This window comes from Myxine glutinosa, chromosome 1 (assembly GCF_964187855.1).
Source record: "Myxine glutinosa chromosome 1, kmMyxGlut1.1, whole genome shotgun sequence".
Lineage (NCBI taxonomy): Eukaryota > Metazoa > Chordata > Myxini > Myxiniformes > Myxinidae > Myxine > Myxine glutinosa.
This window is the reverse complement of record NC_136261.1, coordinates 242507988-242535487: the sequence shown is the minus strand read 5'-3', so window position 1 is coordinate 242535487 and position 27500 is coordinate 242507988. Positions and strand designations below refer to the sequence as shown.

Below are 27500 nucleotides of genomic sequence, written 5' to 3'. Positions count from 1 at the left end.
TTTGTTTTTATTATTAAAATTCAATCAATGCATAAATTTGTTTATTTATTTTGTTTTTGTTTTTTTTAAGCTCAGATTCTGATATAGATTGTGGAGCTAATCAAAACACAACAACAACATGCATTTAAAGGCCATTTTCCCTGGTCGAGCGGGGGTTAGCCTTGCGGTCCCCATGACAATGTTCTCCATTTTGCCCTATTTTCTGCATCTCCCCTTGTTAACCCCCTTGCCCGCATTTCTTCTTCCACCATCTTTAGCCAAGTCTTTCTCGGTCTTCCCCGTCCTCTACTTCCTTCTACATTCATTTCCATCACTCTTCTCAACCAGTCACTTTCATCCTTCCTCAACACGTGACCAAACCATCTCAACCTGTTCCTCTTCACAAGATCCATCACAGGCTCTATTCCCATCATCTTTCGCAATTCATCATTTGTCTTCCTCTCTCTCAACGATACTCCGCACATCCACCGAACCATTCGCATTTCCACCCTTTCCAGCCTTTTCCATTTTCCATTTCCAGGAGCTAATCATTGTGAGTAGTTCCTCATTCTTCGTATTGTGATCATATGATAGAAGGTGATGGTGAAAATGTACAAAACCAGCAGTCGTGAATGCCAACGTCAATTCGCTTTAAGGTGAAATACAATCTTAAGAGTTTTGCACGTCTTGGTCGCGAGTTTTTGATTAGTGTGAAATAAAATGTACCATCTGTGGCCAACCTGTATTCATTCCCTTTCAGGATAAGATAAGAAATAACCTGTAGTGGCATCTTCTTCATTCTTATGAAAAAATCATTTAACTTCCAAAATTGGGAGTGTCACATGGGAAGCCTGCTTGCAAAGTGAAGGATTGCCTTGTCCTAAAAAGGCCCTGGAGCATCCAGAGGCAAATTCACAGCAGATGCAACTGGGACCGAGCCACGAATGTTCACACCTCAGAAAAGACTAGGACTGTGGTTCTTCCAAAATTCATCACTTGATCTCTGCTGAATGCTTAAAATGCAGAAAGCATTGCCTGGCAGGGTGAAGAGGTTTACCTGGGGGCTGAAAAGGGCACATAGGCTTAGGATGTTGGCAGTTTCAGGGTCAGTAACTTTCAATTTGTGGAAGATTTCTTTCACGTCAGCAGTAACAAGCAAAGTCAACAATTCACAAAGCAAATGTAATCACCATCCAGTTCATTACCTTTCAATCAGGACGTTTAAAAACAACATTTGTGTGCGTGTGATACTTCTAATCTTATTTACTCAATAACCCACCTTTCGTGAATTGCTTAACAGATATCCACTGATTACGTAACTCAAAAATGTCAACAGCACTCTTAAGAACCTGAACATTTCCTCCTTGTCTCACATATATCTCTGATACTAATTTTATATTGTCATCTTGGAGAGCATTTGAATTGTCGTGAGAACTTTGATACGTTTCTCATGTTGACCATATATGAAAAACTCCCAACACAATGTTTTCTTGGAACTGATTGATCCCAGAAGATATTATGTGGTTCAAAGCATTTTCCAGCTTGTTTTACAAATTAGTTTTGCAAAGCACTGTGGGTCGGCCTGTAGCATTCTCAAATGAACCCTTGGCTCATGAGGAGGTGAACGCAGCTTCATAACACATATATCGTATGTCTTTGTGCATTGTTTACTAATTTCCTTGTAATTCATGCTAAAGCACATCCATGTCTTTTAATGTCTTTGTCTTGCATGTGATGTATGTACAAACTGGGCTCCACGAGTCTTCGATCAATGTCATAAATAAATACCACATTGTTGAGCAAGTGGAAAAGTGGAACCACATGATTGCATGACAATTGTGTGTTTTTGCAAAGACAACAATTCTTGCGGTATGGATACTATTTATACATCACTTAGTAGACCCTCACCCCTTATAAAGGGAAGAAGAGGAGGAGAAGAAGATCACTGAATATATTTGCTGTCATGGACAGACATCTATTCCTTCATTTAATAGCTTTATATTTTCTCATGTCTGACTTAGTGTACATTTTGTAGAGTGCTGTTGAAAATCATGAGATTGTGCTTTTAAAACTTGAATGTAGCACAACATGATAGGCAGATTTGACACAAAAATGCAAACACGTTTGTGTGTGTGTGTATTTATCTTCAGAAGGACGAATTGTGCTGGTAATTTTAGAGTGGAAAGTGCTATCTGGTTAAAAAAAAAAAAATCCAAATTGAGAGAAATCAGGGTTCACTGAGCAATCCTTTTTTTAGTAGAGCATTTTCTGGTTGGGTGAATCCCAACTTGACGTATATGTTGTGATAAGCACTGAATGAAAAAGAGAACAAGCAGAGAGCCAAGCAAACAATATTATCATCTTCTCGGTCACTTAGTCCTTGGCAGACCTGCGTCACACAGCAATTTCCAGAAGGTATTAACATCCGATCATGCATTACCTGCCTAGTGCCCGACGAAGGGCACTCTGTGGCTGAAATGTTGGACTTTCTGAGCATTTATATTTTTAACAAACGTTCAAATTGGCAATGGTGGTGAATTTTTTTACTCCACAGTTTTTGCAAACAGTTTCTACTTTTGATAAAATTAAAATTAAACATATTAAAATATCCATTTGGGAAATTAATATAAAAATTATGATTGAAATGAATGAATGAATGATCGTTTTAAGGCCATTTTCCCCGCTAGAGGGGGGTTGGCCTTGTGGGCCCCATGACAATCATGGTCCCCTGTTTGAGGCAATGTTTTTTTTATGGCCGGATGCCCTTCCTGACGCCAACCCTTGGTCGCCTCTTACGATGCGCAGGGATACGGTGTACCTATTCTAAACTGGGGTACACACCGGGATGATTATTGTACAATTATGATTAAAAACTCAATTTCTCTTTTTATCTTAATTATCTTATATATCTTAACTTTTTATCTTAATCTTAATGTCAGAATTGATTCATGAGATGGCAATGCGGAACAGATCTTAGGGGCGCATCTCTTGATTACATAAGTAAATCTGACTCCATCCATATATATATATATATATATATATATATATATATATATATATATATATATATATATATATATATATATATATATATATATATATATATATATATATATATATATATATATATATATATATATATTCTGCCAGATTTTCATATTAAATAGATGGCCCTGAAACAATAAGGGCAAAATATATAATTACCGATCCAAACCTGGTTACTGCTTGGATTTCAGGAAAATATGTGCTCTCATCATAGATTATATTAAGTTGTTGCAAGGCCTTTTCTCCATATTTTCTAAACTTTATCAGTAATTCAGTGTCCAGAATTGTCATATTTAACAAATAGCACTCATCAACCTCATTTTGTTGTCTGCTTATATTTGTCATTTTATTTTATCAACTCTTATAGACAGAGCTGCCATGCTGTCTCACTTTTGTTTTCCAAAGAGAGGTTAAATCTTACGCAGTGAATTTTACATTTAAATTTCATTTGAGAATCAAGATGTTGCAATCTGTTTCTTTTATTAGCCTCACCTGTGCTGATTATTAGCCAAGAGATGACTGTAATCTGTTGTGTGTGATTGTTTGTGTGTGTGTGCATGTAAATGCAAATTAAATGTAGATCATTCATTCTCACATTCATTCTCACCCGGAAAGGCTCTATGTTGCTAAATGCTCGGTCGTGTTGTCATGTGTTGAAATTGAGTCAGATTTAAATGCATTATTTGAATCTTGTTATTGCTTTAACAGGACATTTATTGTCTACACCGAAATGAACATTTAATGACATGGTGCTATTTTTCACACCTTCAAAATTTGTGGAGCTTGAAATTATTACTTTTCCATTTATCCCCAAGGATGTAGAATCTAACAGGATGCATAGCCTGGGGACTTTAAAGCACAGCCTTCTTTCAATTGCAAGATACAACAAAAAACCCTGATTTAATGACGACGAAGAAATGCATTCCTTTATCAAAATCTCCTGTAATTTCATGTGATGTAATTGATTTGAGAATCTCATCACGTGTCCACAGTACCATGTTCCTGATAACTTAGATGGTCATATAGACTCTGTTATACTCTTTTATTGTTAGCCTGGAAGCTACAGACAAACTTCTTTATATTATGGACAGTTAGGGCGGAGGAGTAAAGACTTTATTCCTGGGATAATTTAGCATGACATCAAATGTATCAAAAATACTTTGGTTGCAACATTGCTTAATAACTAACTGCGAGGGATTTTCAGAATTTCATAACAAAGGCCCAAAGAGGAGAGGATTTTTGGGAAATTGTTTCCAAGTGATGACATCTATCTATAATTCCAGTAATCTCTGTGTGTGTGTGTGTGTGTCTGTCTGTGTGTTTGTTTGTCTGTGACCGCTGTTTCTCGACAACCACGGGTCCGATATACTTGAAACTTGCCAGGTATATTGCTGGGGACCCGAGGATGTGCCTTTTCAAGGTTTCATATTAATCGGACAATTACTTACCGAGCGATGTCCAAAAAACGATTCAACCAATCAGAGAGCAGCGAACTAGCGCGTGTGCCGAACGTGGCGGACACACTCTGCCTCGGATGGCACATTTGAGAGCGTATTCATTTATTTCACGTTTGCAAACTATGTTGGCGCTATGTTGGCGTTAAACGATGTTTTAAAACTAATAAAAACGAATTTGCGATTCATTCGCTTTCCTGCGCGTTTGTGTACGCGATGGCGATTTCTTTACCAAACTCCGGAAGCCGTTCGCTTTGGACCGAACCATTTCATGTAAATAGAGGGGGGGGTTCTGTGGTCGTTGCGAATGGACCAAACCATTCATGTAAATAGAGGGGGGGGATTGTCACTGTACTCGCAAGCCGTTCGCCGTTCGCTTTGGCGTTGCGAATGGACCAAACCATTTCATGTAAATAGAGGGGGGGGATATAATTTTAGATAGATATATAGTACGGGCATATATATAGTACGGGCATGCCCTAGTTTGTTCAAATGCAAGATCAGAAACTGTATTACAAAGGCTTCCTGATTTAATCTACTGTGTCGTAATGAAATCAGAGTTAAAGCTTAATGGTGTCAGAGACTCATGGATCTATGAGACCAATGGAACCTGAAAAGGCAGGATAGCCATTGATAGAAATTCCAACAATGTTTAAAGGAGAAATGACTTACTCTAGGAGATTCTTCTAAAGATAAAGAGATGAAAGATTTATTTTTTTTGTATTTCAACAAAATGTAAACTTTTTGGAAATTTTATCACGGTAATCTTACTATAATTCACCAAATGTCCGTCTGTCCGTCTGAAGGTCCCGAAAAAACGGCTCAACCAATCGCAACGATATTTTGGGTGGTTATTCCTGGGACCCCTGGGAGTAAAATAGGCTATATTAGTTTTCCAAGTTTTCCAATTTTCCAGTTTTTCCAAACACAATGGAATAATATTTACCGATATGAACAGTGATGTGGCTTTTATTGAAATTCTACAAATACTTTTTAGATTTTGATGACAATTATGAACCTGCCGCGAATGCGGAAGTGGGCAGATGATGGCAATACGCAGGTTTGATAATATCCAAATACAACCGTCATTCAATCGTAATGTTAAATCGTTAAACGTTAATTGTGTTAATCGTTTTGTTAAAGTATGAATTGATGATTGGAATTGAGTGAATACAATTACGATTTTGAATTCGTAATTGTGTTCACCCAACTGTACGGAACTTCACATCAGGATTAAAACATTTGTTTATGTCACAAATGTTGTTAAAAGTTTATTTTTTATATTAACGATATTTAATTTGTGATTGGAGTTATGCTGTTTGGAATGAAAAAAGAGATATCGAGTTCAAGTAAATGACGACATGCCGTGGCAGTTTCTACTTTCTAAACGTGAATTCGCGGATCGCCATATGCAGATTCGCCATTGACTTGGTATAGAACAAACGTACCCGTTTGTTTGCGAACGGGTACGTTTTTCATGGAAGTCATTCACGAATTTGCTGTCCATGTCTGACGTGCGACTGAAGGTGCTACAGGAATGTGGAATTTATTGGTTTCATGCTTTAGCATTCACCGTTTCTGCATTGTCTGTTTGCTTCTGGCCTCCCACCCATGCGTAGCGCGAGTATCTCACTAGTTGTTAAAATTGAGACTCTGTCCTTATCTTGACAGCTTTGCAAAGGGCATAATGGAATCAGGTTCCCATTTCCGTGACAAAATTCACAAATATTTTGCAGTTGTAAGACTAGCTCATTTGATAAAGTGTGATCAACACTGAGCAGCTTTCTTTGTAAGGATTCCGAAGATAGAAGAAAGCCTTATGCTGGATACTTTATGGGTCTTGGCCTGATTGTACATAGAAAGTTAGATTTGAAACAAACATTTTGTCAATCCTTCTATGTTTGTGTTCTTTCTGCAGATTGGCATGCCTTTACTGAAGTTGGCGGAAGGTGCACGTGATTGTTGGCACTGCGACATTTTAAGACATATTTGTGCCTGAGGTCCAACAGCTGTGCTGCCAAAACAAGAGCTCATGCAATGGAGGTTTCAAGCAACCCTTGTGGTGAAAACTCTACGGTACAACAATGCAATGAAAACTCCAGTTCTCTGAGTCAAGAGTTGACGGTGGCCCAGGCAGTGGCCGTTGGCACCGTGACGGGCGTAATCAGTTTGTTGACAATTGTTGGAAACGTCTTAGTATTGGTTGCCTTCAAAGTTAACCGGCAACTGAAAACGGTGAATAACTATTTTTTGCTCAGCCTTGCTGTTGCTGACATAATTATTGGCATAGTTTCCATGAATCTTTTCACGACCTACATCATAATGGGCCGCTGGCCACTAGGAAGTGTGGCTTGTGATTTATGGCTTGCTGTGGATTACGTAGCAAGTAACGCATCAGTCATGAACCTTTTAGTAATCAGCATGGATCGTTACCTTTCTGTTACACGGCCACTCAGATACAAGGCAAAGCGCACACCACGGCGTGCAGCCATTATGATCGGTACGGCCTGGGTGGTGTCTTTGATCCTCTGGGGTCCGGCAATCATGTGCTGGCAGTACATTGTGGGTACGCGAACTGTGAAAGAGGGAGAATGTTACATTCAATTTCTGTCTGAACCAATCATCACATTTGGTACGGCCATTGCAGCTTTCTACTTGCCGGTCTCAATCATGACAGTGCTATACTGGCGTATCTACTGCGAGACACAGAAACGAACACGTGAGCTGGTGGGTCTTCAAGGCTCAGAAATTGAGTCTAGCCGCCGATTCCTCACGCCAAAGCCTGCTGGCAACGGAAGGCAGCCGGATGCTGAACATGGAGGAGACAAGCGTCCTCCCGGTCGTTGTGGCTGTTTCAAGGTAGAGGTTGCTTGAACATCCTTCTTTCTCTCTACATCCCACAGTCTGACACAAACACAAAAGTTTCAATTTATGCAGTAAATATATAATTTTAGGTTTAGTGATTAAATAATTAAATTGCACTGAATATATCATAATGCAATTGTGACATTTTCATTGTTGCCCAACAATAGTTTATACCTATTGATATTTGGTAACAAAGTGCTGGATCAATTACTCTTGCTCAAATCATTGACAGCTTTTATTTTGCATTCCAGCACAGGAAGAGTGTGTCATAATGTTGCAACATATGTTGGTCAAAATTTTTTGGGTGGTTACCAGTGTTAGCTTGAGGTCATGTCCTGTGAACATCTCAAACCAACTTAGCTTATTTTTTGACAGCATTGACAGCATTTATTTTGCATTCCAGCACAGGAAAAGTGTGTCATAATGTTGCAACATATATTGGTCAAAATATTTTTGCTGGTTACCAGTGTTTGCTTGAGGTCATGTCCTGTGAACATCTCAAGCCAACTTAGCTTATTTTTTTAATTCAGCCTGCTGCATCGCTTACACAGGTGGCAATGCAGACAGCTTTGAAAATGTTATGCTTACACTTAAAATAAATATTATCGAATGTGTACGTACATACATACATATATATATATATATATATATATATATATATATATATATATATATATATATATATATAATATATATATATATATATATATATATAATATATATAATATATATATATATATAATATATATATATATATATATATATATATATATATATATATATATATATATATATATATATATATATATATATATATATATATATATATATATATATATATATATATATATAAGCAAAGATTTGCAGTTGGGAGTAAATCCAAATGACTCCATGGTAAGATCTCCAACCTTTAATTGAACAAACAATGACTCAACGTTTCGATTAACAACATGTGAAGCCACACGCCTCCGTTAATCTTCCTCAAGAGTGATAAAATCATCTCAACATCCCCTTATATGCAAAGTGGGCGGGGTATATGCAAAGTGGGGTGGGCAAAGCTGGACAGCCAATGAAACCGTATCACACCGCTCTCGTGAACGGAGACGTTATTGACCAAATTCAAAAATCAACCGCATATTAACGGCTTAAAATAATCCTGTAAGCAATGCTGGATTATAACTCAAGTGTTGAGAAAATCCGGAACAATAATTACATTTAATTAAAAGTTAAACTTGTAAACAATTAAATTGTAAATTAAATTAAAACTGCAAATATATTAAAGCAAATTTTTTTTATTTTTTTTTAAGATAAAATAAAATTGCCATAATATCAAGATCATCACATGTGGCCCTATGCGGTAAACGGGAATGCGGGTTGGAGGGAGGTTATGGGGGGGATAGAATGGGGGGGGAAACCAGAGGGGGGGTTGAAGCGGGGGGGGGGGGGTTGGGGAGAGGGGTGGTTTGGAGGGAGGGGGTGAGGGGGAGGGGGCAAATTGTCCGAATAAAAACCTTGTCTGACATATTATGTGGACTCGTTCAAAGTACGGAATGCCTGCTTCGTTTACACAAGAGTGGGTCAAACGCTACCGGTAAGTCAACTACCTCTTGTGTGATCGGGGTAACAGTTTCTTCTGTGTGCCAAGCCTCCAAAACACGTCTTCTGTTTCTGTTGGGTGTGGAACCCAAAATATTAACCCTATCCCATAAAGGTGTGTGGCCTTCCTTAAGGCCGTGTTTGGCAATAGCAGATCTGCTGGGAAAATTACATTCAAATGCTTTTTGGTGTTCAGCAATACGTTGACCCAAGGTCCTCCCGGTTTCACCCACATACTCAGCTCCACAACCACAGAGCACTACATATACCACCCCTGACCTATCCTTCCTCGGAATCTTGTCCTTGACCCTCATAAGGGCTTGGCGAAGGGTGAAAACCGGTGTGAAACTCACCCTCACTCCTGCCGATTTCAAAATTCTGCCGACCATCTGTGAAACCCCCAGTACAAAAGGGAGAACACACAAACCCTTTGGTTGTTCTCTCGGTCTCAGCCTGTTGTGCGGGGAAGCCCTTATCGTTTTCCTGTTGGGTAGCAAGCTGTCAGGATAACCATTTGCCCTTAACACATTTTGAAGATGGTCCACCTCACTCATCTTGTCTTCAAAGGTGGATGGTAAATCACGTGCTCTTTTTGAGAGGGTGTGCACCACCGATCTTTTGTGTTCCATTGGATGGCAAGAATTGAAATCAAGGTAGCGATCAGTGTGTGTTGGTTTTCTGTACACCGTTACCTTTAAGGCTCCTTTGGGATCCCTTGCGACGAGTGTATCCAGAAAGGCAAGGGCTCCATTTTTCTCCTCTTCAATGGTGAAATTAATGGAGGAAAAAGTTTTATTTATGGTCTCATGTCATTTATGGATGACACATTTGTCATCTGTCACTCGGATGAGGTGGGCATCATACATGAGACCATAAATAAAACTTTTTCCTCCATTAATTTCACCATTGAAGAGGAGAAAAATGGAGCCCTTCCCCTTTCTGGATACACTCATCGCAAGGGATCCCAAAGGAGCCTTAAAGGTAACGGTGGACAGAAAACCAACACACACTGATCGCTACCTTGATTTCAATTCTTGCCATCCAATGGAACACAAAAGATCGGTGGTGCACACCCTCTCAAAAAGAGCACGTGATTTACCATCCACCTTTGAAGACAAGATGAGTGAGGTGGACCATCTTCAAAATGTGTTAAGGGCAAATGGTTATCCTGACAGCTTGCCACCCAACAGGAAAACGATAAGGGCTTCCCCGCACAACAGGCTGAGACCGAGAGAACAACCAAAGGGTTTGTGTGTTCTCCCTTTTGTACCGGGGGTTTCACAGAGGGTCGGCAGAATTTTGAAATCGGCAGGAGTGAGGGTGAGTTTCACACCGGTTTTCACCCTTCGCCAAGCCCTTATGAGGGTCAAGGACAAGATTCCGAGGAAGGATAGGTCAGGGGTGGTATATGTAGTGCCCTGTGGTTGTGGAGCTGAGTATGTGGGTGAAACCGGGAGGACCTTGGGTCAACGTATTGCTGAACACCAAAAAGCATTTGAATGTAATTTTCCCAGCAGATCTGCTATTGCCAAACACGGCCTTAAGGAAGGCCACACACCTTTATGGGATAGGGTTAATATTTTGGGTTCCACACCCAACAGAAACAGAAGACGTGTTTTGGAGGCTTGGCACACAGAAGAAACTGTTACCCCGATCACACAAGAGGTAGTTGACTTACCGGTAGCGTTTGACCCACTCTTGTGTAAACGAAGCAGGCATTCCGTACTTTGAACAACGAGTCCACATAATATGTCACACAAGGTTTTTATTCGGATAATTTGCCCCCTCCCCCTCCCCCCCCTCCCTCCAAACCACCCCTCTCCCCAACCCCCCCCCCCCCCTCCGCTTCCACCCCCCCTCTGGTTTCCCCCCCCCCCCCCATTCTATCCCCCCCTATAACCCACCTCCAACCTACATTCCCGTTTACCGCATAGGGCCACATGTGATGATCTTGATATTATGGCAATTTTATTACCTTCGCAAAAGCGGAAGGTTATGTTTTGATCGCTGTGTATTTATTTGTATGTCTGTGTGTGTGTGTGTGTGTATGTTATTCGCATAACTCAAAAAGTATTCAACCGAATTGCATGAAATTTGGTGGGATGATTGGTTATTATACGGGACACATTTGATTAGATTTTGGGAGCAATCGGGTCAAAGGTCAAGGTCAAGGTCACGAAAAGGTCAAAATCGTATTTTTACCATAGCGCGGTCAATTTTTATCCAATTGGCATGCAACTAATGCCAAAATGTTCAGAATTCAATGCCCGATCTTGTGATATACGACATGACCCAGTGAAGACATTACCCTTGTTAGCGGTTGGGGGTCAAAGGTCAGGGGGGTCACGACCTTGCAAAATGTGCGTTTTTTGTCATAACTCGGTCAATTCTTATCCGATTTGCATGAAATCAGCACCAAACTGTTCACTGTTCTGTTCCCTACACTCCCATGCCAAGTACAGAACAGTAGCTGCGGCGAAGGTATGCGCTCTACCGAGTGCCCGTTCTAGTTTTATCTTAAAATAAAATAAAATTTTTGCTTTAATATATTTGCAGTTTTAATTTAATTTACAATTTAATTGTTTACAAGTTTAACTTTTAATTAAATGTAATTATTGTTCCTGATTTTCTAAAGACTTGAGTTATAATCCAGCATTGCTTACAGGATTATTTTAAGCCGTTAATATGCGGTTGATTTTTTAATTTGGTCAATAACGTCTCCGTTCACGAGAGCGGTGTGATACGGTTTCATTGGCTGTCCAGCTTTGCCCACCCCACTTTGCATATACCCCGCCCACTTTGCATATAAGGGGATGTTGAGATGATTTTATCACTCTTGAGGAAGATTAACGGAGGCGTGTGGCTTCACATGTTGTTAATCGAAACGTTGAGTCATTGTTTGTTCAATTAAAGGTTGGAGATCTTACCATGGAGTCATATATATACATATATATATATATATACATATATATATACATATATATATATATATATATATATATATATATATATATATATACACAGTACATTCAGAAATATTCAGACCCCTTCACTTTTTTCACATTTTGCTATGTTGCAGCCTTATGCGAAAATCGTTTAAATTCATTTTTTCCCTCATCAATCTACAATCAATACCCCATAATGACAAAGAGAAAACAGGATTTTAGAAAGTTTTGCCAATTTATTAAAAAGAAAAAACTGAAATATCACATTTACATAAGTATTCAGACCCTTTCCTATGACACTTGAAATTTAGCTCAGGTGCCTCCCATTTCTCTTTATCATCTTTGAGATGTTTCTACACCTTGATTGGAGTCCACCTGTGGTAAATTAAATTGATTGGACATGATTTGGAAAGGCACACACCTGTCTATATAAGGTCTCACAGCTGACAATGCATATCAGAGCAAAAACCAAGCCATGAGGTCGAAAGTACTGCCTGCAGAACTCAGAGACAGGGTTGTGTCGAGGCACAGATCTGGGGAAGCCAAAAAAAATTCTGCTGCATTGAAGGTTCCCAAGAGCACAGTGGCCTCCATAATTCTTAAATGGAAGAAGTTTGGAACAACCAGGACTCTTCCTGGAGCTGGCCGCCCGGCCAAACTGAGCAATCGGGGGAGAAGGGCCTTGGTAATAGAGGTAACCAAGAACCCGATGGTCACTCTGGCTGTGCTCCAGAGATCCTGTGTGGAGATGGGAGAAACTTCCAGAAGGACAACCATCACTGCAACACTCCACCGATCTGGGCTTTATGGCAGAGTGGCCAGACGGAAGCCTCTCCTCAGTGAAAGACATATTTTCTGAATGCACTGTGTGTATATATATATATACTGTATAGTGTATATGTATATAAGTGTGTGTGTATGTATATATATATAATTAGGGTGGTCCTCAAATGTAAACATTAACTTTGCTAAAGTGCTTTTCCATTTTTTTATTACACCTGAAGAGAGAACAAATTGGGTAAAATTTCATTTCATTTTGAAAACTTTTACCACTGTCACATGGCCCCTGCTAATCAGCACTATACAGAAATTATTTCAGTTTGTTTCAGTTATGATGGCGAGTGCAAGTACTTCAAGAAGAGCAACCAGAAAAAAGAACCATGTGTGGCTGATAGGCTGCCATATTGAAAAACTACCAGAAACTCGGCTCCCATCTTGGCAAGAGATTCTGCAGCGATACTTTCAGCTACATCATGCTGAGAAATTGGACATTGGCAGTGCCGCAACAACTGTTGTTCGTGAGACATTATGCATCTGGGAGAAAGCACGGATCCCCACTGCAGATGAGCGGAATATCATTGCAAGACTAAAGAGAAAAGTAGAACAATACAGATCCATCCTGAAAGGAAAGAGCCGGCGATCTGTCCCTCAGATAAAGAAAGAAGAGCAGTTTCAAACCGGTCTACGTGACTTATTTGACATTGCTCATGTTGATGTCCTTGGTCTGATCAAAATACCAGAGGACCGTGAATTCCTTAATGCAACCTTCACATACACGGATTATTCTTACGAGTCCTTACGGATCGCCAACTCGTAGTCAATCGCAAAGCATCCGTAAATAACTCGCTGGTATCCGTAGATAACTCGTCACAACTCGCAACAACTTTTGACATGTCAAAAATCATCTTCCGTTATTTACGGATGCTTGCGATTGACTACGAGTTGGCGATCCATAAGGACTCGTAAGAATAATCCGTGTATGTGAAGGCACCCTAAGGCACAACGGGAGCCAGGTCGACGGGGCTTTATGGTTGGTGTTGACAAGGTGCTAGCAGGAAAAGAGGAGCGGACACATCAACGCGACAAGGTGTTGACTGAAAGAGAGCAGCATGAAAAAGAGAAGCAAGCAGCCCGAGAGGAGACTCTTGAGCTAGCATCATCAACAGACAGCAGTGCTGAAGCCAGTGATCATGACGACTCTGCTGTTCTATCTGCTTCAAAGAGGCAGAGCCGAAAGCGTGCAAGTAGCATTGTTACACCAGACCTAACAGCAGCTCTCGACCGCACCAAGGTTAGCGATCGATCAGCTGTTCACATCTTGTCAGCAGCAGCCTCTGCTCTGGGACATGACCCTTCAGAGTTGGCCATCAACCGCACATCGATTAGGAAATCCAGGCAGATCCAACGGAAGACAATTGCAGGTGACATCCAGGCATCCTATGCTCCAAACACAAGTCTGGTGGTTCATTGGGATGGCAAGCTCCTTCCAGACGATGGGACTAAAAAAGTTGATCGCCTTCCTGTCATTGTCAGTGACCCACAAGGAACTGGAAAGCTTCTGGGTGTGCCAAAGCTGCCAGCAGGAACTGGACTAGCAACAGCTGCTGCTGTTATGCAATGCCTCAAAGAATGGCATTTGCAAGACATGGTGGCAGGTATGAGCTTTGACACGACAGCCAGCAACACTGGTTCAGCACTTGGTGCGTGCACTATTTTGCAGCAAAAGCTTGGACGACCACGATTACATTTTGCATGCCGGCATCACATTCTGGAACTAGTGGTAGAGGCAGCAATGGCAGCATTCAAACCATTTCTTGGTCCATCAAAAGGACCTGAGATAGCCGTTTTCAAGCGTTTCCAGTCAAACTGGAATTCCATTGACCAAAGCAAGTTTAAGCCAATGATGCCCGATAACCTGGACTCTGTAGTTTCAGGTGTATTTTTAAGTTGCAAAGAAGATGTCGTTTCATTCTGCATCCAGAAACTGGAATCGGGCCAACTACAAGATGACTACCGTGAACTTCTTGAGTTGACTATTATTCTGTTTGGTGAGCGTCCTCCGAGAAGATTCAGGTTCATGCAGCCAGGAGCCATGCATCGGGCAAGATGGATGGCCCGTGTGATTTATGGAATCAAGATCTACTTGTTCCGTGATCAGTTTCGACTGACCCCAAAGGAACTCACTGGCATAAAGCGTTTTACAGCATTTGTTGGAGCAGTGTATACCAAAGCCTGGTTCAGCGCTCCATCTGCCATTGGTGCTCCCGCTGGAGCCCGAGCTCTCGTAAAAGCACTCATTTTCTATCCTGATTCAGTGATTGCCGAAGCCACCAGCAAAAAGCTTTCCAATCACTTGTGGTACCTCAGCGAAGAACTGGCAGGACTTGCTCTGTTTGATGATAGTGTTGAGCTTGATGTCAAGCGAATGATAGTAGCTGCTCTTAAAGAAGAATGCCGAGAGAATCCTCAACCACGGGTACATGTGGATCTTACAGCAAAATAAGCCATCGCTGCCAATACTGTTGCAGATTTTGTTACTTCTGCCTCACTGCGAATTTTTACTGCATTCAAAGTCAATACTGACTTCCTAGAAAAGGACCCTGGTGAGTGGGCCGATGACCCATCATTTCAGTCATCACAGCAAGTCTTGCGTGGTATTGCCACTGTCAACGACTTTGCAGAACGTGGTGTAGCATTAATACAGGACTACAATCAAGTCTTGACAAAGGATGAACAGCAGCGCCAGTACCTGTTGCAAGTTGTTGAGTGGCATCGCCATCAGTTCCCCGACGCAAAGAAAATAAGGAGGAAATAATTTGTCATACATTCTTACTGATTTGGGATTACATCTGAGTGTTAGTTTATTAAAAACAATTTTGTGTGTCGATACTGAAACATTGTAATTTTCAACCCATGTGTGACAGTAGTAAATAAAGTCGTATCGAAACCATCTTTGGCACATTTCATTTTTTCACAATAAGGAACAATTTTAGCAACAAGCACCTGAAAAAAGTCCAATTTTATTTTTTGGTGTACATTTGAGGACCACCCTAATATATATATATATATATATATATATATATATATATATATATATATATATATATGTTGGAGCACTAAAACTATATATAGTAATTTCACTACTCCCAACTGCATCCAGGTAGACTCAATGTAGTGGGCGGAAACAAGAGATAATGTTACCGTGTGGCAGGCGGTGCTTATCGCTCCCAGCAAGGTGCAGCAATGGCTGTACGGGACACCTTCCTGGTGGTTCACCACTCACAGTATGGAGTCGCATAATAACTGGTATATAACCGCAAGGTTTTCAGAGTCACAACTGTGTGGTAAGCTCGCTGTGTTGCCCTGATGACGCCCCAATATCGCGGACGCGGATGAAGGGCAAAACCAGGACGGCAACTGTGAGTTTTTCATGCACTTGTGAAGTTAACTGAATTAACATCTTTGTGATGTACATTTGTGCTGCGGGATGGCTCCTCTGGAGCTTCGCAGACAGGACAGACATACGTGGCGGTGACATCACGGCGCTCCCTCATGAGGTTGGAGCACTAAAATTATATACAGTCACGTGAAAAAGCAAGTACACACCATGAAAAGTTTTGACTTTTTCAACATATTTCAACATACAGCTATTTGATCTTCATTTCAACAATATTGATAGATAAAGGTGATATAATATAACAAATATCATGAAACATTTACATCATGTATGCCATTTTATAATTTAAATAAACATAAATGCAAATTTCGCATGTGGAAAAAGTAAGTACACCCTTGGCTCTAATAGGTGGTATTGCCCCCTTTGGCAGAAACAACCTCAAGTAGGCGTTTCTTATAACTGTCTTCCAGTCTCTGACATTGACTGGGAGAAATTTTTGCCCACTCCTCCATGCAGAATTCTTTCAGCTGTGCGATGTTTGAGGGGTTTCTTGCATGCACAGCTCATTTCAAATCCCCCCACATCTCGCTGGGATTTCGATCCGGGCTTTGACTTGGCCATTCCAGAACCCTCCATTTCTCTCTTTTCAGCCATTCATTGGTGGATTTACTGGTATGTTTAGGGTCATTATCATATTGCAAGGTCCACCTTCGGTTGAGCTTCAACTTGCCGACAGATGGCCTCACATTATCCTCAAGCACCCTCTGGTACAATGAAGAATTCATAGTGGATTCTATGATGGTGAGCTGCCCAGACCCTGATGCAGCAAAGCTGCCCCAAACCATAATATTTCCACCACCATGCTTTACAGTTGGTATCAGGTTCTTGTGGTCAAATGCTGTCTTTGGTTTTTGCCAAACATGTCTTCTGGTACTGTGGCCAAATAGCTCTACCTTTGACTCATCTGTCCAGAGCACATTGTTCCAGAAGTGCTGGTATTTGCCTCGGTGTTCATTGGCAAACTTTACTCTTGTCCTGATGTTCTTTCTGGACAGCAAAGGTTTCCTCCTGGCACACCTCCCATGTAGATCAAATTTGTGCAGCCTCTTTCTAATGGTAGACTCGTGCACTTTGACATCAACAGTGGCAAGAGCTACCTGTAGGTCCCGTGATAACATTCTGGGGTTCTTAGAGACTTCTTTCAGCATCTTGCGGTCTGCTCTCGGGCTGAACTTGCTGGGGCGGCCTGGCCTGAACAAGTTGGCAGTTGTTTGGAATCTTCTCCACTTGTAGATGATCTTCCGGACAGTCGAATGATTGATTTCAAATTGTTTGGAGATCGTTTTAAATCCCTTCCCAGACTCGTAGGCATCAATAACCTTCTTTCTGAATGCATCAGAGAGCTCTTTTGATCTTGGCATGGTGACGCCGCACACTTCAACAACAAAGAGCAAACCAAACTAAATGTCTGAGGTTTAAATAAGACGGGTTCCTCCAAGATCCTCTCTAACGATGTTCTTATCATTTGCACCTGAGCTGGTGCACCTGATTCTAATTTTAGGTATTTGAAGTAGTGATAAATGTAGGGGTGTACTTACTTTTTCCACATGCGAAATTTGCATTTATGTTTATTTAAATTATACAATGGATAACAAAATGTAAATGTTTCATGATATTTGTTGTATTATATCACCTTTATCTATCAATATTGTTGAAATGAAGATCAAATAGCTGTATGTTGAAATATGTTGAAATAGCCTGGCGTTGGCTTAGCGGCTAGGGTGCCGGCTTAGGATCCTAGGATCCTGGGTTCGAATCCCGGTCGATCGCTGAATTAACGCCAGGGGGGGTTGACTCAGCCTGTCATCCTTCCGAGGTCGGCAAATTGAGTACCAGCTTGCTGGGATGAATGATCACGGTGTGTACCCCGATTCAGAATAGGCACACTGTATCCCTGCGCATCGTAAGAGCGTGACCAAGGGTTGGCGTCAGGAAGGGCATCCGGCCAGAAAAAATATTGCCTCAAACAGGGAACCATGATTGTCATGGGGCCCGGAAGGCTAACCCCCGCTCTAGCGGGGAAAAATGGCCTTAAAACGATCATTCATTCATTCATTCAGTCAAAACTTTACATGGGGTGTACTTACTTTTTCACGTGACTGTAACCATGCTAAGTTTCATGAAAATTGTTCTTGGTGAAGAAAGTAAAATTTGTCCCTCACATTGAATGACCCATCTGGTGAAGTGCAGGAAGCAATAGGTTAACCTTAATTTTTTTGTGTGTCAGAGGATAAGTTGGCTGTGGTGTCACGTCACAAAGTGCACCATCCCTTTGCTGAATGTAAACTGGGTGTCGAGTCTGCTGGCGTTAGTTGGTTGACGTTAAAAAGCTCACAGTGTCTTTCACGAAGCGCATGCAGGTTATCGCCAAAATCCTGAACAAATTCCAAATTCCTGTTGCTTTCAGTTTAACAGCAGACTTGGTCGGCCAGTTTGTGAAATAGTTGGGTCTTAACATTTCTCCAGCTAACCCCTCAAAAATGTGGGAACAATTAAGGCCATGAAATACCTCAGAGTCATATATGGAATAAACAGATGCCGTTAATTGACAATTAGTTAGATGCCACTGATGCTTGATATTTTCATATTTTGATATACCAGTGGGCCCAGTTTGTATACCAGTATCCATTGGACCAAATTTTCATTGGTCCTCCCGGCCTTGTAGCATACCGGCTTGCTGTACTGCTTGAGCATGAGCTTACTTTTCACCAAGCCCAGATGTGCTTGGGCTAGGGTGGGGATTATATGTTCATTATTGTTATTGCCAAATGATACTACTGTTATTATTGTTGTGTTGTTATTATTAGTATCAATTAATATGTGCTTTGTTACAATGTTATCATTATTTTTGTTATTCAATTTGGAATTAGAATGCCATGCTGTGGAAGGACATATTAAGCTGCTCTATACACCTTACCATGACATGCGTTTAAAACATGGGAATTACTCCGGGTTATTTGCAGTTAATTAGCCTAATCAACTCAGGAGATCATGATGATCATTTTGATGTGTCAAATTCCACATCAGAAAGCTCCAGTAGAACTCCACAAAAAACATGCCACACACACACACACACACACACACAGACACACACACATACACACACAAACACACACATACACACAAACACACACAAACCTCATCCATATATAATAGATAATGAAATTTGTATATACTAGGGCATGCCCGTACTATATCTATATCTAAAATTATATCCCCCCCCCTCTATTTACATGAAATGGTTTGGTCCAAAGCGAACGGCTTGCGAGTGGTGACAATCCCCCCCCTCTATTTACATGCAATGGTTTGGTCCAAAGCGAACGGCTTCCGGAGTTTGGTAAAGAAATCGCCATCGCGTGCACAAACGCGCAGGAAAGCGAATGAATCGCAAATTCGTTTTTATTAGTTGTAAAACATAGTTTAACGCCAACATAGTTTGCAAACGTGAAATAAATGAATACGCTCTCAAATGTGCCATCCGAGGCAGAGTGTGCCCGCCACGTTCGGCACACGCGATCGTTCGCTGCTCTCTGATTGGTTGAATCGTTTTTTGGACATAGCTCGGTAAGTAATTGTCCGATTAATATGAAACCTTGAAAAGGCACATCCTCGGGTCCCCAGCAATATACCTGGCAAGTTAAAAGTATATCGGACCCGTGGTTGTCGAGAAACAGCGGTCACAGACAAACAAACGTACAGACGTACAGACGTACAGACAGAGATTACTGGAATTATAGATAGACTAGGGCATGCCCGTACTATATCTATATCTAAAATTATATCCCCCCCCTCTATTTACATGAAATGGTTTGGTCCAAAGCGAACGGCTTGCGAGTGGTGACAATCCCCCCCCTCTATTTACATGCAATGGTTTGGTCCAAAGCGAACGGCTTCCGGAGTTTGGTAAAGAAATCGCCATCGCGTGCACAAACGCGCAGGAAAGCGAATGAATCGCAAATTCGTTTTTATTAGTTGTAAAACATAGTTTAACGCCAACATAGTTTGCAAACGTGAAATAAATGAATACGCTCTCAAATGTGCCATCCGAGGCAGAGTGTGCCCGCCACGTTCGGCACACGCGATCGTTCGCTGCTCTCTGATTGGTTGAATCGTTTTTTGGACATAGCTCGGTAAGTAATTGTCCGATTAATATGAAACCTTGAAAAGGCACATCCTCGGGTCCCCAGCAATATACCTGGCAAGTTAAAAGTATATCGGACCCGTGGTTGTCGAGAAACAGCGGTCACAGACAAACAAACGTACAGACGTACAGACGTACAGACAGAGATTACTGGAATTATAGATAGACTAGGGCATGCCCGTACTATATCTATATCTAAAATTATATCCCCCCCCTCTATTTACATGAAATGGTTTGGTCCAAAGCGAACGGCTTGCGAGTGGTGACAATCCCCCCCCTCTATTTACATGCAATGGTTTGGTCCAAAGCGAACGGCTTCCGGAGTTTGGTAAAGAAATCGCCATCGCGTGCACAAACGCGCAGGAAAGCGAATGAATCGCAAATTCGTTTTTATTAGTTGTAAAACATAGTTTAACGCCAACATAGTTTGCAAACGTGAAATAAATGAATACGCTCTCAAATGTGCCATCCGAGGCAGAGTGTGCCCGCCACGTTCGGCACACGCGATCGTTCGCTGCTCTCTGATTGGTTGAATCGTTTTTTGGACATAGCTCGGTAAGTAATTGTCCGATTAATATGAAACCTTGAAAAGGCACATCCTCGGGTCCCCAGCAATATACCTGGCAAGTTAAAAGTATATCGGACCCGTGGTTGTCGAGAAACAGCGGTCACAGACAAACGTACAGACGTACAGACAGACAGACAGAGATTACTGGAATTATAGATAGATATACAGACTTGGCATTTAATATGGAATATTTTTTTTTTCTTGACTTGGGTTTACTTTCTGAACTCGGTATATCAATCTGGTGAGTTTCTTTTACGCTTCGGTGATTTCTTTGTTAAAAGAACCATGTCACTGATTGTCTGTCGCAGCAAGAAGTCAATAACAGGATTATATCACAGGTGGCGTGACAAAATGTACGGACAGGTACATTTGACGATTGGCTTCACAATCGGGTATATAAGGGTTGTTGCGTTCTGTATTAGTGGAAAACAACTGCTGCACGTCTACAAAAGTTATTGCCGCTTCCCCTGAAGATGGTCCTTCAAGTCGACAATGCTGTTTGTCATTTAATGGTGGCTTCACGAAATTCCGGCATGAAACAGCGTGCTAATGCTCAGCAGTATGGCATCACTTAAGGTCAGGTGTCAAATATCCTGAAACGAAATGCTCAGAGGGGTGTCCCTACTCCAATACCGAGGCCAGGACGTCCCCACAGAACCACAAGGAGGGATGATCGCCAGCTGCACCGGTTAGTCCGCAATGGCCGTACCAAGTCAGCTAATCGGCTTAGGGCTGAGTGGCAGCAACTGACAAATGTGCCTGTATCCAGAAGGCTAGTCAACCAACGACTGGTTCAAGCAGGCTATCGTGCCAGGCATCCCCTGAGAAAGCCACGTCTGACCAGACAACACCGCCAGCGCCGATTGCAGTGGACCAGAGAGCACCGTCAATGGCAGCCAGGACACTGGAATCACGTGATCTTCAGTGACGAGTCTAGATTTCTGGTCTATCGTCAAGATGGCCGCGTCCGAGTGTGCAGACAAGTGCATGAAGCCTACAACGAAGATTTTATAGTGCCAAGAGTCCAAGCTGGAGGTGGTGGGGTGACCGTTTGGGCTGCTTTTCATGCGGGGGGCAAAACTGACCTGGTTATTCTGAATGGAAACCTGAACCAGTTCAAGCACAGGGCCATTCTGGAAGAAACATTGCTTCCATTTGTTCGTGCAGCCTTTCGAGGAAACTTTGTCTTCCAAGATGACAATGCACGGCCTCATCGTGCTCGCATGATCCAACACTTTCTTGCTGACCGTGGTGTAGAGCATATGGAGTGGCCTGCCATGTCCCGGGATATGAATCCGATAGAGAACTTGTGGGCAGAATTAACGCGTCAAATCGACAACTTGGACCAGCAGCTTGCCTCTGTGCGTGAATTGCAGCAGGCTATTGTAACTGCATGGCAAGCGATTCCTGTCCAAACCTTGGCAAATCTCGTGAACAGCATGCCTCACCGTGTACGTGCTCTCCTGAATGCTCATGGGGGTTACACGAAGTACTGAACTGTAATTTTACTGTCCGTAATCCCAGTCTTAATTTAACTTTTGTTTTTGTTGAAAAATTTTTTGGCTAATGTGCAAAATAAATAGATACTTCTGGAAAACGCACAGAAGTTTAACACAGTACTGTCCGTGAATTGAGTTCGATATCACTTTACATCACTTTCAAGGATCAATTTATTTGCTTTGAAATGTCAAATGTGGTTTTGTTTCTTTTAAAGGTCACATTAACAAAATCTAGAATAATTTCAACATAATTCCAATGAACTTTTGGTTCTAAGTCATCTTGAAAAGTAAGTTCACCCCCACAAAAAAAATATTCCATATGAAATGCCAAGTCTGTATATTCACATGTTTGATCCAATTACAAGATCTTACTGTATTTAAAAGTGTCACCGATTTCATTAGTGTTGCTTTGTGTTGTTGTGCCATTAACACGTTCTTTTACATTTCATTCTCCATTTACTTTACCTTTTGTGTTTGAAATATTGATAAACTATCCTGGTTTCTGTGAGAACGCAAACTGAAATATTACCTTGTCACAAAGTTAACAATGCAAGTCAATGAACAACAAGTGGGAGGTTTTTAGACATGCAGTACTTTCAGTGGAAATTTCACTTACAAATTAACCTTTATGATGTTGAACTAAAGCTCAAACCCTTTCTTAAAAGTTCAGTCCCTATCTCATAAAACTTCATACAGACATAGCTGGGAGCAAATAATCATTGGCGTGACAAAATAGTTGGTTGGGTGATTGGTTAAAATGAAAAAGCCCATCTGCCAAACTCTGCATTTGTGGATACACAGGCCTTTCTCCTACCTCTTCTTATTCCTATCCAGTATCTCTTCCAAAAAGTTTTTCCCTTCTCTCTCTTCTCTCCTTCCACAGCACCCTTACCTCCATTCACTCCCCTATAATCATCACTTTTCTTCCTTTTTTCTTCTTATGGGAGTTGATCAAATTTATGACAAATTGGCAAACACTCCTGAAAAATATTAGTCTACTTTATTTTAAAATTTTGCTCTTTTACAAGCTTTATCTTTTTAAATACATCAATAAACTTTTTATTTACAAAATCAAGAAGCAGGCTGATGGAGGATATGAACTGACAGTGGGTTAGTGGGGCAACGCTTGGAGATAATAAGCAAAGAAGGATTGAACATGAAAAGATAAAGGAGAGGGGGACGATGCACAATAGGCTAAAGTGAGAGGATTGGGTTAGGAAGCAAAGTGTTCTACACCTCTTCCTACGAATCATATGATATTCTTAATCTACATCAATGATCTCTCTGACTCCCTGTAAAATCCTCTTTATATATTTGCTAATGACTCGCCCCTCTGCCATGACATCCCTCATCCTTCAGATAGGCAGGCAGCAGCCTCTTCCCTATATTCAGACCTTGATAGAATCACAAGTTCAGCAAACACTTGGAATATGCCTTTCAATCCTGAGAATTACCACACTCTCACTCTCTCTCTCTCATTCCTCTCTGAAAGGAATGTATGGCAAGCCCTCCTATCCACTTTCTTAACAATCCTCTTGAGGACATTCAGTCATTGAATCTCCTCGGTCTCACTATCAGCCATAGTGAGACTCTGACAGATCTGCAACTTGATGGAGTACTGCTCTCGCCTCTGGGCCGGCTCCACTGCCTCACACCTTGTTCAACTGGACACCCTGGTTACTAAGGCCTTCAAGATCATTGGAATCTCCTGCAATTAAGCTGGGTATATGGGCCTATCACTTTCACATCGCAAACAGGTCGGTGGTCTCTCATCTTACTACCTCATTTCTTGTCTGCACCATCAGCCCTTCCCATGTTATGTCCCCCACCACCACGGATTTCTGCAGGGTGCACGTCGTCCACCAGCAAGCCCCTTCTGGTGAAACTCCCGATATCAAGAAGCACTGCTCACCTCTCCTATTTTCTTCCTCTTTTTCCCCACTTGTGGAACCAATTCCACAATCTCTTCATTCATATTCTTCCCTACAGGTGTTCAAGAAAGCTGTTCACCACCATCTGATATTTTCTACCCTGATTAACCTCCCCTCACCCATCCTCTTGCAAGCCTACCTCTTTCCAAATTTCCAGTTTTCCCTTCCTGAGAGTTTCCTTCTGTATCCATCCTGTTCATCCCTTGCATCCTCCCCTACCTGTATTCTTCCCCACAGCCCTTATTTGGCCAAGTCTCACTCTATTTTGTCCCTCCAGCCCTGCTGTCGGTGTCCCTCCTCCCCTCTCTCTTCCTCATGTTCCTTTTTTTCTATGACGTCCAGATCCATTCATTGTACTAGCTCTTCCACGAACCTTGGCTTTGTATACAAATAAAGAAATACTAAAATAATATAATGTGGGTAATAAAGATTGCAGATAAGAATGGGGGGATGGATGATATGAGATGATGGTGCACTGCCCGTTAGATGATGTGGAAAGAAGCGTGGGATGGAACAGCTCCTGGAAGGCAGCTCCACAGATGAGGGAAATGAGGAATAAATTTAGTTGAGGTGTCGAGGGAGCCTGAATTGGAGAGGTTTAATGAGGAGGGAAAAATAAAAAAACCTTTGGAGGCCATTTTTCCCTGCAGAGCAGGGGTTGGCCTTTTCGGGCACTGTGGTCCCTTTTGTGAAGCAATGTTTTATGGCCGGATGCCCTTCCTGCCGCCAACCCTGTTAGTTGTCTCTTGTGACACACAGGGAATTACCAGTGAACTGGTACTCAATTATGCCGACCTCAGAAGGATGACAGGCTGAGTCAACCCCCCTGGTGGTAATTCAGCGATTGACCAGGATTCGAACCCAGGATCCTAGAATCCCAAGCCGCACCCTAACCGCTAAGCCAACACCAGGCTTTTAATGAGGAGGGAGTTGAAGGGAAAATCTGTGTATCCTGTAGTTGCCAGGAAGGACCAGGGGGATGAGAGAGCAGAGAGAGCTAGACCGGAGGAGAGGTGGTAAAAAAACCGAGCAGACATTTTATCACGTGCGCCAAAGCAGCAGCATACAATGCCTCTTCATCGAAGCATACGGTGCGTACACATGCATCTTCCTCCTTTACTCCTATCACTTATTTATTCCCAGCAATATTCCAGTGAGCTACAGACAAAGGCCTGATAGATGGTAAGTGGCTCTGATTTTAAAGGAAAGATATGGAATGATGGATAATGCCCCAGTGTGCAGCTGTTATTTTGATGCCAGATTTTCGATATGGGCATCCCAGGAGACGTTCTGCCTGATGGTGAAGCCCAGCAGTTCAACAAACTGATTATCTTCCATTGGCTGACATTGGAAATAGATAGATGGGTTTGTTTGTGATCCGTTCAGAGTGACAGGGTGGGAGTGAGATTTTCCAAAATTGAAAGGCGTATTCCATTTATCACACCAGCATCGAATCCATTTCAGATCAGCATAGAGTGGCACAGCTGCAGTCTGCCTAGTAGTGGGATGGGGATACTATAAACAACAATATGGAGTTGTCTGTAAAAAGGAAGTGAGGATTTTTTTAGAGCATCGGATAAGTCATTTATGTAAATTAGAAACGAGACTTGGCCCAAGACACTGTCTTGGAGCACTCTAGTCTTCACTGTGGAGGAGAGAAGATGGTTCCATTAATAGCAACATGTTGACTGAGTGATCCGTTGGAGGAATTTAGCAATCCAGGAGAGAAGGTGACCTCGTATGCCACAAGCAGACAGCTTGGCAAGCAAAGCAGGATGCAAGACCATGTTGAATGCCTGAGATATATCTGGGGCCACAATCCTGACCTCTTGTTTGACATGCTGGGCCTCCCACCACTGCTAAGAGAGAAACAGCAGCTTGTTCACAGTTGAGTGACTGGGACAGAATCCAAACTGATGGTCAGAGATTGGGATGTTTGAAAACAGGAAGGACTTGACATCAGTGGCAATGATGGATTCCATGACGTGACATAATTAGAAGTGAGCTTTCTGGTATGTAGTTGATAGGATTTATTTTACACTTTTATTGTGGATGGGAGTAATAACTCAAGTGGTGATGATTAGTTGCAAAATGTTCACAACAATTACTTAGCCATTAATTACTTGGCATGGCTGATGTCGACATTTGTGAACTTGGAGTGGAGATAAAATATTCGTCTTTTAAAAATGGTTGCCGTTCTATTAGAATGAATGATATTTTAACACTCCTGAATGAAAAACACTTGGTTTTGAGAATGGGGGAGCTGTCCCTACAAAAAAAAAAAAAAAAAAAAAAAAAAATATATATATATATATATATAAATAACAAATTCAAAATATTCAAAATAGATGCAGAAGTCCAGAAATAGATCCAGAAATAGAAATAGATGCAGAAATAGATGCAAAATAGATGCTGTCCCGCCAAAAAAAATAATTATATATATATAAAAATAACAAATTCAAAATATTCAAAATAGATGCAGAAGTCCAGAAATAGATCCAGAAATAGAAATAGATGCAGAAATAGATGCAAAATAGAAGCTGTCCCACCAAAAAAAATAATTATATATATATATATACATAAATAACAAATTCAAAATATTCAAAATAGATGCAGAAGTCCAGAAATAGATGCAGAAATAGATGCAAAATAGAAGCTGTCCCACCAAAAAAAATAATTATATATATATATATACATAAATAACAAATTCAAAATATTCAAAATAGATGCAGAAGTCCAGAAATAGATGCAGAAATAGATGCAAAATAGAAGCTGTCCCACCAAAAAAAATAATTATATATATATATATATAAATAACAAATTCAAAATATTCAAAATAGATGCAGAAGTCCAGAAATAGATCCAGAAATAGAAATAGATGCAGAAATAGATGCAAAATAGATGCTGTCCCACCAAAAAAAATAATTATATATATATATATAAATAACAAATTCAAAATATTCAAAATAGATGCAGAAGTCCAGAAATAGATCCAGAAATAGAAATAGATGCAGAAATAGATGCAAAATAGATGCTGTCCCGCCAAAAAAAAAAATTATATATATATATATAAATAACAAATTCAAAATATTCAAAATAGATGCAGAAGTCCAGAAATAGATCCAGAAATAGAAATAGATGCAGAAATAGATGCAAAATAGAAGCTGTCCCACCAAAAAAAATAATTATATATATATATATATAAATAACAAATTCAAAATATTCAAAATAGATGCAGAA

General features: G+C 41.0%; 1 protein-coding gene across 4 annotated transcripts in view; it reads left to right on the top strand.

Moving 5' to 3' along the window:
- LOC137435446 (muscarinic acetylcholine receptor M1-like) overlaps positions 1–27500 on the top strand; it is a 249870-nt gene that overhangs the window by 212858 nt on the left and 9512 nt on the right. For all 4 annotated transcript variants that reach the window (XM_068129249.2, XM_068129232.2, XM_078785495.1 and 1 more), the window contains one exon: positions 6397–7337. In XM_068129249.2, the coding sequence (XP_067985350.2) occupies positions 6516–7337 (822 nt within the window). In that variant the 5' untranslated portion in view covers positions 6397–6515. The remainder of the gene's footprint in view (positions 1–6396; positions 7338–27500) is intronic.